This window comes from Helianthus annuus, chromosome 15, assembly GCF_002127325.2.
Source record: "Helianthus annuus cultivar XRQ/B chromosome 15, HanXRQr2.0-SUNRISE, whole genome shotgun sequence".
In the NCBI taxonomy this organism is placed as follows: Eukaryota; Viridiplantae; Streptophyta; class Magnoliopsida; order Asterales; family Asteraceae; genus Helianthus; species Helianthus annuus.
Genome location: NC_035447.2, coordinates 1,920,948 through 1,937,872, shown reverse-complemented (window position 1 = coordinate 1,937,872; position 16,925 = coordinate 1,920,948). Strand labels below are relative to the sequence as shown.

Below are 16,925 nucleotides of genomic sequence, written 5' to 3'. Positions count from 1 at the left end.
CAAATGCACTACTTGGACCGATCACAAGGGCCTCCCGTGTACCCTGGTTTCGGAAGGGGAGAAGCAATATCGACTCTAACCTACCTGATCAGTTTATGGCATCGCTGGATGGAATTTTTGGATGTTTACGACTGCGAAACTTGGATGTGCATGAGCTCTGCATCTCATTATCGACTCTAACCTACCTGATCAAACTTGCTTTGTTCAGAACGGAGAACTGAAGGAAGAGGATTTCTAAGTAGAACCCATGCGGGGCATGGAGAAGCAATAATTGGCAGGACAGACGATATTCGCTACCTCATAGAACGAAGGCGAATCTAGTTATGTAGCAACGGTAGGGAACTTGTGTTGGCAAAACACACCGGCCTCGAAATACTAGTCGTCTGGGTTTTTGGATGAGAGTTACTAGGATTTATAAGTATTGTATTAGCGATCGGGCATATGAAGTCCCATCTAGCAATGTATGTGGATGATGTTGACTTGTGTGGAAGTCAAGGTGGGAAAGCAGAAACCTTTTAGTGTTGCCAACTACAAAAAAAAAAAAAAAAAAAAAACACCTGTTTGGAAATGGGAACAAACTGTCATGGATTTTGTCGCTAGTCTACCTACAACTCGAAACAAAGACAATATCGCCTGGATGATCGTTGATTGTCTTACATAACCAGCGCAATTTATTGCAATCAAGGACACGGACGAGTCATCACAGCTGGTGTATGTTCCTCTGGGAGAGGCGGCTTATAGGCACGAGGTGCCAACTTCTGTTACCTCTAGTTTTGAACGGTGCCTGATTGATGGCGGGCAAAACGCAACACCCTCGACTCACGTCTAGATGTGAGCATTGCTTGTCACCGATGGACAAATGGTCGGAACAAAGGAACCATCCCGATAATTGAAGATATGCTACGTGTATGTGTGTGATTGACCTTAGTAAGAATAGAGGGGCATTTACCTCTGGTTGAGTTCTACCGTCGTAGTCACCATTCTAGTATCCAGAAAAACTCTGTTTGAGGCATTGCAGGGGCAACAACGCTAACCTCCTTGGTGGATTAAGGTGGGTGACAATCTAATCACAGACCCAGGACCGTACTCGATACTCTTGAAGATTGCTTAGATTGGAAATTGTTTGACGGCAACGCATGACTGTCAGCAAAGTTGATACGCTTAGGAAACACTGGGAGTTCGCCGTAGGCGAACATGTCATAATCGAAAGCCCCACCCTGGGAGGGTGCAGTACGCTGTAGACAACGTGACAAGCTTAGTTTACGATGCGTAGGGACATCCGGATTTCTGGAACGGATTGGTGATATGACTCACAAACTCGAGTTACCTGATGAATTAGGGTAACGGTCGTGATACCAATTATGCCTCGAACATAATGGAGTAGTTATACGATGAAACACATGTGAGACCCTTGCCAGAGCCTAAGGTCGGCGACAAGTTATAGTTGCCAAGGAATCTATTAAAACGGGGACCGGGAAGTCAAGGTTCGTGGACTTAGTCGAATTACCAATCGTGACAGTTCGTTGGAACTCAAGACGTGGACCGGAGTTCACGTGGGAATGCGATCATCGGAGTAAGCTCTAGTATCCTCAGTTGTTCAATCGGTCGATCAACTTCTGGTATCATTGGCAAATTTCGGGACGAAATTCTCTTTCAAGTTGGGGATGATGTGGCACCTGGGGAAAAATCCACAGTCATCCTGATCTAACACCGTGCTGTTTTGGGTTGCTGATCAAATTTCGGGACGAAATTTCTTTCAAGTTGGGGATGATGTGACAACCCGAACTTTCAAGGTTAGTAATATGTAGTCTTGTGTTTCCGATTTCTTATTATTTCTCTTTCCCGTTCTTTGCTTTAGTGAACCTGTTAAACACTCGTGACCTTGGTAAACTCGTTTTATGTAAAACGTATTTATGTATGTTCGAGTGTGTAATGGGTTGTTCTATTGTGTGAAATGGTTAAGTTATGGCCGCATAAATATGTGGGCTACACACACCTTAGTTCTCTAGTAGTTCTCTAAATCACACCAGCCCACACAGGTGTCCGGCCCGAGTCACATGAGCCTACCCCTTTGGGTTCCGTGTATGCTTAGCTAAGGGCCCGTAATGAACTTAAACCTCTATTCAGTCCTCGCAAGCCCAAGCCATATCTAAGCCCATCTTTCCTTTCCCTTGTTTACGTATGGTATGTATAAGAATACATAAATTACTTGCAAACCCTATGTTCCTCTAAACATGTGACGGCAGTAGTCTTTTGGAGACACCATCTTCATCGGTAGAGATTTTATTCCAGAAACATCACCGGCCGCATTCGAGCTCGCACTCCTCCTTGATCGATTGGTATGCTTTAATCAGTTAAGGATTTCTATACTTGGCTTACCTTGATTATATTTTGCGAACGATCTTGTTTGTGTTTGTGAATCATCTTGTTTGCGTTCCGATCGTCCCGGGTCCGTATGAACCATCATAAGAATTGCTCATGTGTGAAACTGTTAGAAGTTAGCGAGTAGTATGGTTGAGATGTAAAGCTTATCGATTTAATGGTATATGCGGCCATGATTCTTGTGTAGTCTAGGATTTGCTAGAGCACAGGTGTTGATCGAATGGCATGGGTAGAACGATGTAGGGCTGTTTGTTAATGAATTTGGATGCATAGTTATGATAAAACATGTGCATGAGTCAGTTAAATCGTGATGATGATATGTTATGGGCTGCATGATAAGTTGATCATTAGGTAATGATTATGATGATGCAAATTCATGGTGAATGATTTGACCTTGTGTGTTTTAAGAACGAACAATCATCGGTCTGATAATAACATAAATTATTAATTGATTCTACAAAGAAATCATGTAATAAGCTAAAAAGGAAATATAATTTAATAATAATAGTTGTCGGTTATGTGATTGGAATTAGACCCCATGATTTTGACAATTTCATTGTAACTTTAAGTATTGACTGGTCAACCGCATAAATTTGGATTGCATGACTTACTGTGCGAAATCAATGTTAGTTGCATGACAATTAATGATGTTAAGTATAACCTAGGCTGTACATGATAAATGGGCCGCTCTCATTGCTGGACCTCGGGTAAAACCTGGACCGCATACACTTGGGTTGCACGTCCCCATGTGGATCGCTCAGCCTTCAGGGCCGATATACTAATGGGCTTGCACGATTAGCTTTGGACTGACTATATTTGGTTGTATATATTACGTGTTTGTCGCACACTCGGATGTATGATGTATTGATTAGTGATTAAACTATTGCATATGGTGAACTTGTATACCAGCTTGAAGATGAACCGAACTGCTTTTTATGTGCCATTGTGGATAACATGAGCCTGTAATATGAATCCGTGCATGGCCAGAACACCTACTATATGATGATCATAAATTGTTATGTGCATGAGAAACCGGTATGACTAGTAGTATGTTGTGTGTATTGCTGGAACACTACACGTGTGATGTGCGTATATGAACATGCATGTTAGTTTGTAGGTTATTGCAAGTGATAACTATGTGATAGTATAGCACTTGTTCACAAAATGAGGCAACAAGCTCACCTAAGACGGTTGTGATGTGGGCTGCACACACTTTGTATCCAATTGCACACCATGTATGGCTTGGGGCCGTATATTAAATCTGGGCCGGAGACCCGGTTCTGTCGAATGGGCTGCGGGCCAGCAATGCTTGAGCCGAATAGTTTTATAAGCTCACCTTAACAATCGGTTATAATATGTAGGTTGAACTGGGACTTGAAGGATGTAATTTCCATGTGATCAAAATGGCTAGTATATGTAATGGTTACAATGCATGTTATGGTTAAGTGCGTTACATGATCAACTATTGGTTGTTGCATGACATTATGTATATATATTCTGTGAATGCTACTTGTTACGAAATACGTGGTCAGACGCGAATACTAAATTGATTGCTACTGGTAAATTGTGATAGGACGCATTTAATCATCTGATAAACAAGTAACATAATCTACCGAGCACTCTAAGGTGAGTTCACTACATTCGAGCATGCGTCCCAGTGGTTGGGGACAGTCAGTGGGTATTCCATGGGGGGATGAGTCTTTGGGTAAAAACGAGTATATTGGTTAATATTCTCACCTATCATCTTTTGTAAGTCCCTCATCGGGTATTAGTTAGTAGCGCTACTTAGGTTTGGCACCCTCACCCCGTGCCTGTAGAGGACGGAGGTGAACTAATGACCCAGTCTGGCCCAGTACTAGATAGGAGTACGTGGGAAGGGCAGTCGTGTATTTCAGGAGCCGTCATTGTTCGGAAATGAGATATTAACAATATTACTTGCATTGTCAGTGAACTGTTTTACGTACAACTGGTAACAAACGTTTTCTTAAACTGTGAACTCGCCAGCTTTGTCTGATACACTTGTTACATGCTCGCAGGTTGTTAGGTATCTTGGAACAGGGACTTGCTGGCTGGAGGGCATGAGTGGTCATGGTTCACACCGATTGGTTTTATTTATTGAACATTGGTTCTTATAATTGTTTGGAAAATGTTTACATTGTGGTACGTTAACGCTTCCGCTGAAATTGTTGGTTTCGAATAACTTATGTTTGGATTTTAATATAAAATGATGAAACTTTATCTTTAAACTTATGGATTCAATGTAATTGGTGGCTCGTTGCTAGTGGGTCACACGCCTAACAGGGACACTCCCTAGGTGGTATTTTTAGGGTGTGACAGAAGTTCCTTTAAACATAAACAGGAAAATATTATTCAAGAAAAGGCTAGCCAGTAGCAATTCAATTCAAGCTACCATCTCTTTTGGCAAAGAAATTATGGAAACATATCATTTCTAGAAGATTTGAGGTCTTACCCATAAGGATAGATGTAACATCAGTTGTTTGGTTTCGTCCAAAAAACGGAGTTGTGGCATACCGCATGAAGCATACTTCGTACGTTGACAACCCAAAAGTAGCAGGAAGACAATTAACAAGTGACTCGGATATTAAATGTAAACAGTCTAAGCAAACACCCTGGCTTATGTTTAGATGACATTCTGCAATGGCATATACGGTTGTATTACCATCTACGTTCGTAATAGATGCTGCATAGAAGTTGCTTGTTCTTGGCGCAGCATTTTGAAGATCAAGTAATAAGAATTCTACTTCTCGTTGGAACTCTATTCGCCCAGACAATGTTGTGTTGTCACATAATACCACATGATGCATATCCGAGGTTATATCATAATCCTCCGGGATTATATCATAATCCTCCGTGAAAATTTTATCATACCTACATAAATAAAAAAAAATCTTGATATCATTAACATTGCATTTTAATTGAAACATCATATTAGTCTAGCATGGTTCATTTTGGTCAACACATATTTTCCTTGTAATTAAATGATATAATCCTCGGGTTCTCCATTTTGCTTGTGCCTTGTTGGTTTGCGTATTTTAATTGAATTCCCATTACTCATACACTCCGAATCAGGAGTTTGTGAAGTAAAAGAAAGAAAGAAGATTATACACTCTATTTTGCGACGTGACCAATTGCATAATATCATTCCTTAATACTAAAATTCACAACCATGTGTTGTTACCTAGAACTCCGATGGACGCGATCGGGTCTAAGAAACAAATAAGAACAAGTTGATAGTAGATGGTAGCATACATGAGCTAAAAACAAGATTGTTTATCTAAGGTTTTAGACAAAAAGAAGGTATTGAGTACTTTGATATAGGGGTGTTCAAAATTATTTGTATCCGAAAATCCGATCTGAAGTATCTGATATTCGAATCTGAAATATCCGAAAAATCGGATATCCGAATTTTTCGGATTCGAATTCGGATAGTGATTTTCAAAATTTTCGGATATTTCGGATATCCGAAAATTTAATTTTCATTTTTTTCGGATATCCGAATATCCGAAGTATCTGAAAATATCCGAAAAATATCCGAAACTATCCGAAATATCCGAAAACTTATATTCGGATATCCGAAACTATCCAAAATATACGTTTCCGAATATGAAAAAAATAAAAAATTAAATAAAAAGTTGGGTTTTCAGATATCCGATTCACTATCCGAACCCGTATCCGAAAATTTCGGATATCCGGTTTTGAACACCCCTACTTTGATACATATGCTCTTGTGGCTAGGATATCCACCATTTGGTTGTTGATTGCTTTAGCAACAATACACAACCTTGATATTCAGCAAATGGATGTAATATTGCATTCTTGAATGACGTATCAGATGAAAAATATGCATGAAGCAAGCAGATTATTGTGCCCGATAATGAGCCCAAGGTGTGGAACTTTATAGTGTCATTGTACGGACCGAAACAACCACCTAAATTATGAAATTGATGTGTCATCACTTATATATGTTTTTAATACATATTTATCCCCATATTTAACCTTTTCGGATACATTTTCACGCTATTTGGTACTTAACGGCTTTGTTTTTCAAATTATAGTACCATTTGGGTTCCTAGCGGTAAAGGAGCGAAAAATGGAAGCAACCGATTAAATTTTCTAAGTCAAGTTCAACACGATCGTGCATCATGGATGCACAATTGTGCCTTCCAAAGCTAACCTAAGAAACAAAGATTCAGGCTAAGCACTGCCAACCGCAAACACGCTCATGCAGACCAAACTCATTGATGCACGTTCGTGCGTACACGCATGTATGACTGTACCAACAACTCTGAAGATTCGTACCAAAATATGTACACGGACATAATCATCAAGTTGTTAGCATTGTTGTTAGCACACTAATGATTTCAAGAAAGATTTAAGTTGTTGGCTTCGTCAGATATGTAAAATATGGCATAGAGCTTTTAGAAGCTTCTAGCTTTAAGCTTTTAAGAAAAAACTCCTATTCAATAAAAAACCTTGTTTGTTTGAAGGAGTTTGAAGCTTTTAGGTTAGGAGCTTGAATCTTTTGGTTGAACGCTCCTACTAGTAGCGTTTAGAAGGAGCTACAAGCTTTTAGGAAAAAATATTTTTTTAACCTCTAAAGATAATGAACTTCTTAATAAACAAACTTTTTAAATTTTTAGTTATGTCCGTTTTGGTCATTTTATACATTTTATTAAAATCTCTAGCTACTCTACAAAACACCAAATATATCTAAAAAAACTACAACTACTAGCTAACAGCTTCCAACCAACAGCTACTTTTGCCAAACATACCCTTTATAACTAATTAATTAGTAAAAAATAATAATAGTGAGATGAGAGAAAAACTATTTAATGTTTTACAATTGTACTTTTTGTTCTTTTTTTCTCATTTTAATTTTCTTTTCAAATAAACCTCCACTGTATTGTTAATAACTATTTACATTAACTTCTAGAATAATATACAAAGTGTGGTACATTTATCTTTTTATAGGTGGTAATTTTCTGTAGGACATAAATTTAAGAATAAACTGTCAAATTAGTCCTTGAGGTTTGGTCACTTTTGTCACTTTAGTCCAAAACTCAAATCTTCTGAATGTGGGTCCCTTGGTTTCAATTTTGTTGTTATCTTCATTCAAATTCAAAATCTGGTCAAAATTTTCAGATAACATCCAATTTTTTTCGTCTTTTTCATCCATAATTTTAATGAAGAGCAAAATGATCTTTTAACGTTTTATTATTATTATTATAACAAATTAAAAAATCTGACAATTTTGCCCTTCATTAAAATCGGAGAAAAAGACAAAAAAGTAGGATGCTAACTGACCAGATTTTGCTTTTGGATGAAATTGGCAACAAAATTGAAACCACAGGGATTCAAATTCAAAAGGTTTGAGTTTTGGAATAAAGTGATAAAAGTAACCAAACCTCAGGAACCATTTGCAGTTTACTCTAAATTTAAATTGTGATAAGAGGAATTCTAGCAAAAGTAACATTGGTCATATGCAATCAAGAAGATATATGAAATATATATGTACCTCACATCGCAGTCAGTATAGATAGCACGACCCCAATAGGAAAGCCCACACAGTTTTAGCTGATCAACAGCAAAGTCGAAACAATCCAGACAATCTGGAACTGAAAGATATCCTCTGCACCACGCAACACCCCACACCGGCTCATTATTGATCAAACTGTGTGCTGTAGCATCGCGGCCGGTGGTTAACTTCTGGCAGAGGCTAGAAAGAGTGGTGTTAAGGTTGCTCAAATGATATTCTGGCCAGCTAGAGTTATAGTCACTACACTGATATCTCATCAAAGTGCTATTCATATCAGTAGGCTGTGATGTCACTTGCTCCGCCATGCTTATGAGTACCACCTCCACCACCACTAGCAGGCTGACCAACCACCTGTTCTCAACTTTTTTCATTTTTTTTTCTTTTGGTATCTTTGCCTGTTAGTTTACCACAACAAGTTGTTAATCAAATTTATATACAGGAACACAAAGAAACGTATTTCATACTGTATTGGAAAAGTCTTTGAGAGAAAAGTGACCATTCATTCCAGGATGTATACTTTTCCACCGGTCAATCATTGTTACGTATTAATAATGCAATGATATTATATAGAGTAATTTACAAGTTTTGTTATTTATGTTTATATCAAATTGCAAACGATGTTTTAAGCGCAAAAGTTGACAAGTTTTGTACTTAATGTTCGAAAATCTTGCATGTTATGTCCTTTAGCCCAAACCCAGTTAGATTTTTTGGTTAAATCTGGTCATGTACCTTGCACATGAGGGCATTGTTGTATTTTCATCTCTTCAACTATCGTGTAAAACAATTTATGTTTAGGAACTAGTTTATAATAAATTGAAAAATCAAAAAAATATAATGTGTTTATCTGTATCTCTCTACCTCTCCGTCTCTCTCTACTGGCCAACAACCACCACAAGCCACTACCCTCCACCGTTTTCAAATCATCAGAACAACACAATTGAACAACAACCACAAGCCAAAACCCTCCACCATTTTCAAATCATCATAACACCACAACTGATGAACACAAACCATCATCATACCCAGTGCCCAACCAACAAATGAACACACATACACAGTAGCAGTTGATATCCCAGCCTGCACCCACATCCATACAGCCACAACCACTGCTAGAAAACCTCCGGCGACCACCACATGAAACCTCCTGCGACCACCCCTTAACGATCGAAACTTACAAACTTGGGTCTGGAAACGCAAAGACCATATAGCATTGCAACCCACTTTCACAAACTCTGTTAAACCCCAACACAGGTGTACCACCTAATCTTTTAAAAGATTAAATCTGAGAAGAAGAATATATATGGTTTTGTGGCTGATGATTTTGAACTTGTGGGTTACGATCCCCACCAGAAAATACAAATGAAAATGACGGCTCGGATCGGAATGATGTGCGGCTCCGATGTCACCGGAATGATGTGCGGCTTCGATGTCACCGGAAAATGGCGGGTTGTAGACGGGTGGTCAGCTCAGATCTGAGACAAGCTTTACTCGCAAACTTCTCAACAACAAATTCCCCATCTCCACTCTCATTTTCACTACCATTTTGTTCATCTCATTTGAACTCCGTCACAAACTCTTTATCCTCTATTATTGATTGATCTGTGGGCATAGTGTAAGATTGTCATTCAATTGAGAAAATAGTTTTGTTGAATAGATGGAGATGATAGTTGAATATGTGATGGGTGGAGAATAAGACATAATTGTTCACCATATCTATGGATGATGGGTGTTGTATCATCTGGAGATGGGAAGAGAGAGAGACCAAAGTTTTTTTGTTATATCTTTTTATTTTGTACAAAACTAGTTGATGCCTCGCCCGAGTTGCGGGGCGATGGCAGAATAATGAGCGGGTGTAAGGCAGCTCATTGATACGGAAAACAATTAAATCGAGTCAACCAATTAAAACAAAACACTTTTATAGTTTTGAAAAAAAACTAAAACAACGGAAATATTGTAATTTTTAACCGAGGAAAAGTTGTATTTTTTGACTGGGGTAAAATCGTAATTTGGCAAAAGCTAAAGTAATGGCAGTACTGTAAATTTGAACCAGGGGCAAAGTTGTAAATTTTCACAGGGGCAAATTCGTAATTTTGAACTTGGAGTAACAGCGTAATATAAATTTGAACTAAGGGCACAATCGTAATTTTAAGCTGGAGGCAAAAGCACAATTTTATTTTGAACCGAGGGCAAAATCGTAATTTTGAGTTGGGGGAAAAACATTATTTTATTTTGAACTGAGAAAAAATGTAATTTTGAATTGAGGGCGAAATCACATTTTTTTAAACGGGGAAAAATCACATTTTTAACAGAGGGCAAAATCGTAATTTTTAGCTGGGGGCAAAAACATAATTTTATTTTGAACTGGGGGTGAAAAGGTAATTCTAAGTTGAGGGCAAAACCACAATTTTATTTTGAATGGAGGGACAAATCGTAATTTTGAGCTGGGGACAAAAGCGTAATTTTATTTTGAGCTGGGGGCAAAACCGTAATTTTAAAGAGGGACAAAAACGTGATTTTAGAATGGATATAAAATAATAAACTGGTTGGTCCAATGGGAGAGTGCCAGGCAAAGTCGTAATTTTGAAGTGAGGGCAAGATCGTAATTTTGAGATGGGGAAAAAAGCGTAACTTTATTTTGAGCTGGGGCAAAAATGTAATTTTAAAATGGATATAAAACAATAAACGTGTTGGTCCAATGGGGGAGTGCCAGACAAAATTTTAGTTTGAATGGAGGGACAAATCGTAATTTTGAGCTGGGGACAAAAGCATAATTTTATTTTGAGCTGGGGGCAAAACCGTAATTTTAAAGAGGGACAAAAACGTGATTTTAGAATGGATATAAAATAATAATAAACTGGTTGGTCCAATGGGAGAGTGCCAGGCAAAGTCGTAGTTTTGAAGTGAGGGCAAGATCGTAATTTTGAGATGGGGAAAAAGCGTAATTTTATTCTGAGCTGGGGGCAAAAACGTAATTTTAAAATAGATATAAAACAATAAACGTGTTGGTCCAATGGGGGAGTGCCAGGCAGCTGCCTGGCACTATTCCCCCATTTGGTTTTTGTATATGTAGGAAATAGCCGCTTAATATTAGTTGTCGTACATAATAGTCCTTGAAAAGACAACAATGCCCTTATGTGCAAGGCACATGATCAGATTTAAACAAAACATCTAATTTGGTTTGGCCTAAAGGACATAACGTGCAAGATTTTGGAACATTAAGTACAAAACTTGTCAACTTTTGCTCTAAAGGACAGGGCCTGCAATTTGATGTAAACATAAAGGACAAAACTTGTAATTTACTCTATTATATACGCAACTAAAATCTAAACTTATTATTTTATGAAAATATTAATATTTTTTTTTCATTAAATAATAAGTTTAGATTTTAGTTGGAGAAAACTTAATAGAGTTAACTTTCATTTTGCTCCATTTGATTTGGTCATTTTAACGGTTTTGCCCCAATAGTTTAAAACTAACTATTTTCCTCCCTGATTTTTCTAACTTATCGTCATTCTGCTCCCCGCCTCTAACTCCATCCAAAAAAATCCATTAACTAGAAGGGTATTTTGGTAATTTTATAGATAAAAGCAAAGGCATGTAAGTCTTTTCACCTAAATAAACCTATAACTTGTTTATTTACATGTATATAAGTAATTCTTTTCTGATCCCCATCTTTGCAACCACTCTTTCTACCGTCCACTACCATCCATAACCATCCACCACCACCTGCAACTACCACCTGCTGACCACGACTACCGTGACTTTTAACTAAACGTTTTAATTGAGTTAGAGCCAGGGAGTAAACTACCAAAATACCCCTACTTTTAATTGAACGCTTTAACCGAGTTAGAGCCAGGGAGCAAACTGGCGACACACTCGAAAGATCAGAGAGGAAAATGACTATTTTTAAATTATTGAAGCAAAACCGTTAAAATGTCCAAATCACAGTGAACGAAAGTTAACTCAACTTATTATTTGTCTCAACATATTATTTTATGAAAATATTATATGAAGTTTTTTTAAATTAATATTATTTGACTAAAAAAACATGAGTTAGAAAGTTCCCTATTTCTCTTTGATGCGAGACTTGATAATAATAATAAGATGTGTATGATATGTGATGTTTATAGTGTTGGATATGAATTGATTTACATATGAAATTGAAAATTCATATCTAACCCTTAACAAATTCAAGTTGCTAATAATTTTAATTTTTTAAAAAATACAGAAAAAGCTCTTCGATATTTACTAAGTAACGTCTACTTTGATTGATGATGGATATGCTTGGAGAAAATACGGAGAAAAAGTGATTATCAACTCAAAATACCAAAGGTCTGTTAATTAGTATGAAATATAACTCCGGAATGTGATAAAACCAAAACTTTTGAACTAGACGTCACAACCGATTTTTTTTTTTTTTTTAATTTTGCTAACTACTCCATTCAAGATAATTAACGAAGTCAAACTATAAGAAATTAACGATGTTTGAACATTTTGTAAGCCAAAGAGTTATTGATGTAGTAAAACTTGTTTTGCTCATTTTACTAATGTGTATTTATTAATATGCAGGCATTATTATAGGTGTACGCACAAGTTTGAGCAAGGGTGTCAAGCAACCAAACAAGTTCAAAAGACCGACGATGAGCCACCGATGTATAGGACAACCTACCATCGACACCACACTTGCAAGAATTCACAAAGAGGGCATCAAATCATTTTGGATTCTCCAGACTCTAGGGACAGTTCTGTTCTTTTCAGTTTTGAAACAAATACAATCATCAATAGAAAACAAGTTCGTCCTTTCTCCTCCTCGACTAAACATAAACCCGAGGAGGGTTTTTCGTGTTTAAGCGTGGACTACAACAAAGTTTCTTTGTCTAATTATAACACAACATGGGATCAGGTCACACAATCCATACAGATTCCACTGGAACCTAAGTCTATGATGTCATCAGGGTTAGATCATGAGGACATGGTCTCCCCCGGGGTATACTCGTCTACATGTAGCACACATCAATATGAGACTAAAGATGTGTTCAGAAGCAATGATATTAGTGACTTCTGACTTGTGTTATGCAAATAGTTAGTTTTCATTTTGAATAATATGTATCTTCAACATATAACATATAGATGGCATTTGGCTAGACAAGTGTAACTTTCTTTTATGTTCTATAGTTTCTAAAAGTTTCTTAATCATGTGACATATTATTATTATTATTATTATTATTATTATTATTATTATTATTATTATTATTATTATTATTATTATTATTATTATTATTATTATTATTATTATTATTATTAGCACTAACTTCCAAACCAAAACAATGTATTGTGCAAGGTTTTGAGTTATTTAGTGGCGGACCTAAGATCTTTTTTCTATAGGTGTCTGGAAATTTTTGGTGTTCGGATGTTTGTCACTGGATTTTTGATCTTTAAATCCGTTTAGAGTCGGGTAAAAAAGTAATACCAAATTCATTAAAACAAAACATAAGGGGACTAGGGGTGGAATCACTAGTGATGGATTCCATCACTCCCACTATCCAATCAACTAATGCCATGTCATCAATCCAATTTCCATCACTAGTGATAGAAATGTAGGAGGGGTGGAATCACTAGTGATGGAATTCTATCACTCCCTCCCAATTATTTTAATTTTTATTTTTAAATTAGAAATTAACAATAAAACACTAAAATTAAAAATTTCATTAATTTTAAAACATACTACTTCAATTTCACATATTAGAAACATACAATTTGTAAAAAAAAAAAAAAAAAAAAAACCTACTACTCGAATTTAACATACTAGGAACATACAATTTAAAAAAAAAACCCTACTCCTCGTCCGAATCCGGAAACTCCAAACCTAGAGAACCTACTAGTTCAATTAAATCGTATCTCAACCGAAAGTGAGTTTCTTCATTACGCAATTGTAAATTGATATCTTGTGGAACTTGAACTTGTGTAGGAGGATCCGGTACCCAATCCGGGGATATTGCACGTCCGTCGTGTTTGATCAACATATTGTGCAATATGATACACGCATACACTATGCTATGTATTGCTTTCTTGGTCATCGAACGAACCGGTCGGTGTAGTATACCCCATCTACCCTTTAAAACACCAAACGCCCTCTCAACATCTTTTCTTGCAGATTCTTGCAATTTTTTGAACGCCTTTTCGTTAGCCTCGACGGGAAATGAGGGAGCTTTCACAAAAACAGACCAAGACGGGTAGATACCATCCACAAGATAAAAGCCTCGTCTGTAATGTCGACCGTTAACATAGAAAGGAGAGGAAGGTGCGGTACCATCCGTTACGCTTTGGAACAACGGCGACGTGTGCAACACATTGATGTCGTTGTTTGAACCTGGAACACCGAAGTACGAATGCTAAATCCATAAATCATTCGACGCCACCGCTTCTAGTATGATGGTTGGTCTTTTGATGTCTCCCCTCACATACGCCCCTCGCAACTCTCTTGGACAATTTTTCCACTCGATATGTGTACAATCGATGCTACCGAGCATCCCGGGAAAATGCCATCTAGCCTCGTGTGCGGCATAAATACGAGAGATGTCGTGGCTCGTCGGTTTTCGTAAAAACTCGTTAGAATACAACTTAATGACAGCATTGCAAAAAAATTGCAAACACTCACGTGAAGTTCTTTCAGACATAGCTAGGTATTCATCATATTGATCGGGTGGGTTACCTGTCGCTAGTTGGCGAATGGCGGACGTGCATTTTTGAATCGGCGTGAAACTTGGTTTGCCCCTCGCATCGTAACCTTCTTGAAACCATCCCTCGCTTGCCTCGATGTCTCCAACAATCTTTAAAAATAATTCTTTGGGTAAACGAAAACGATCTCTAAACGTTTCGGAATTGTATAGCGGGTTTTCCACAAAATAATCGTTCATCAAAACTTCGTTGGCACGTATACGATCACGGCCGACCATCTTCTTCTTTGGCCGGGACGACTCGGCATCAAGCTCGTTATACACCGACACAAAAAAGTTTAGCGTGTCGTTGTCGGAAGACGACTCGGTATCGGTATCGCTAGACATCGGAAACGTCGAATCGGTAGGGAATTCCATTTGAGAAAGATATAAAAAATTGGGTGAAATGGGTTTAAAATGGTTAAAAGATAGAGTTTGGTGTGTGAAAAAATGGTTAAATGTGGATATATATATATATAAATAAAGTGGATTTTTTTTTTATTTAAGTTACCGTTCATCAACGGTCGAATGTTTCAACGGCTACTTTTTCAACGCGTTATGGCCAGCACGCGTTAACAATATAACGCGTTAACAATATGGCGGCGGCGGTGTACACATTGGCCATCACGAGTGATGGGGGGCCGAACACGGACCACCCCGGGTCCTCTAATAACAAACAATTCGGGACATGCAACAAAGAAGCAACGAGTGCATGGTTAAATTATATATAATGGCCTAAACTAGGTAAACTAAAAGCTTATCTAAACTTCTGAAACATGAAATCAAACAATCTAAAAACTTTGAAATAAAAATAATCACAATTTGCAGAAACCCTTGCCAAAACTTGGGCCAGATGAAGTGGAAATCATGAATCTGGTGATTATTAATCAAATAGTTTTAAGTGAACCGAATACCTCTGTCAATTAGGGTAAGTACCCATGCCAGAATACCGCTGTCAATTAGGGTTGTAAATGAACCGAACGTCCAGCGAACAGTTAGTGAACCGTTTGACGGGAAATTCGTTTATGTTCGTTTAATAAACGAACGAACATGAACAAGAAATTTCGGAGCTTATATTGACTAGATCTGACTACGATCTCATGTTAGTTGAAGGTACATAATGCGGAGCTTGGGGATCCTACGGTAGCGAAATTCATTGTGGGATAAGTTGGCTTCGTATCTATGTAGCACGGGAACGGGTACGGAACTGGGGTACGATACGGGTACGGAGAATTAACAACAAAACTCAAAAATCCAAGATAAAAAATAGGTATTTATAATTTATATATATAATTGTAATGTTTGTTTTATACTTTTTATGCAATAATTTATAAACTTAAGGACCGAATGTAAACTAGTTATAAATAAAGGGGGTTAAATGTTTAAATGCATAAACTAATTTTACACTTATGTAAATTTTTACAAGTCTTAGGAAATAAATAGATACTACTGAAAGATAGAGGGACTAAATGTCAAAATAGATAAATTTATATGACCCTAAAGGTTGAAACACCCGCTATCTTCTTCTGCTATCTTCTTATCTTCTTCTTCCGGGTATACGACACAAAGCATCACCGGAGTTGGAATTTTTAGCCGGAATTCACCATCAGAGTCGCTATCTGCTTGCTATATGGTCGATATGCACCTTTAATTAAAAGTTAAAACCATACACAAAATTGGAAACATCCCTAAAACGTCAAACGGCCGTTCCCATTTTCCTGGAAACGTTTGGGGAACGTCCCTGTAAGATAATGTCAAAACGTGCCTCTTCTATTCATAAGCCATCCAATATATAGTTACAACTGAATCTCATATATTTGGAGATGATAATTACAATCAATACAATACAAAAATACAATCCAATCTATTCTACAAATGTGTCGTCTATTACACCCCCGCAGTCGAAGCGGTAGGAGAACGAATGCACAGACTGGATCTGAAGTCATCAAAGAGAACCCGAGGCAAACCCTTCGTGAAGATGTCAGCAACTTGAAATCTAGAAGGGACATGTAAAATGCGGACCGGGCCTTTCTGAACATGATAACACACAAAATGGATATCGAGTTCGATGTGCTTAGTACGTTGGTGTTGAACCGGGTTACCTGACAAGTAGATGGCACTTATATTGTCACAGTATACCAAAGAAGCCTTAGACAATGACCGTCGAAGTTCAAGAAGAAGATTTCTGAGCCAACATATTTCATCTACCACGTTGGTGACCCCTCGATACTCGGCTTCCAGGCCCGGCTTTGTGGGCTGGGCAGCCCGGG

General features: G+C 37.6%; 1 protein-coding gene and 1 long non-coding RNA gene across 2 annotated transcripts; one reads left to right on the top strand and one right to left on the bottom strand.

Moving 5' to 3' along the window:
- Positions 1–4,726: 4,726 nt before the first annotated feature.
- On the bottom strand, positions 4,727–8,350 carry LOC110909869 (cysteine-rich repeat secretory protein 38). Its single transcript, XM_022154610.2, has 2 exons — positions 7,919–8,350; positions 4,727–5,271 (listed from the first exon to the last, which is right to left on the bottom strand). Exons 1-2 carry the CDS (start codon positions 8,308–8,310, stop codon positions 4,779–4,781), a joined length of 885 nt encoding a protein of 294 aa, XP_022010302.1. The 5' UTR covers positions 8,311–8,350; the 3' UTR covers positions 4,727–4,778.
- Positions 8,351–12,133: 3,783 nt separating this feature from the next.
- Positions 12,134–13,055, top strand: LOC110911198. Its single transcript, XR_004881405.1, has 2 exons — positions 12,134–12,271; positions 12,509–13,055. It is a non-coding gene; the product is annotated as an uncharacterized LOC110911198 (long non-coding RNA).
- The last annotated feature ends 3,870 nt before the right edge of the window (positions 13,056–16,925 follow it).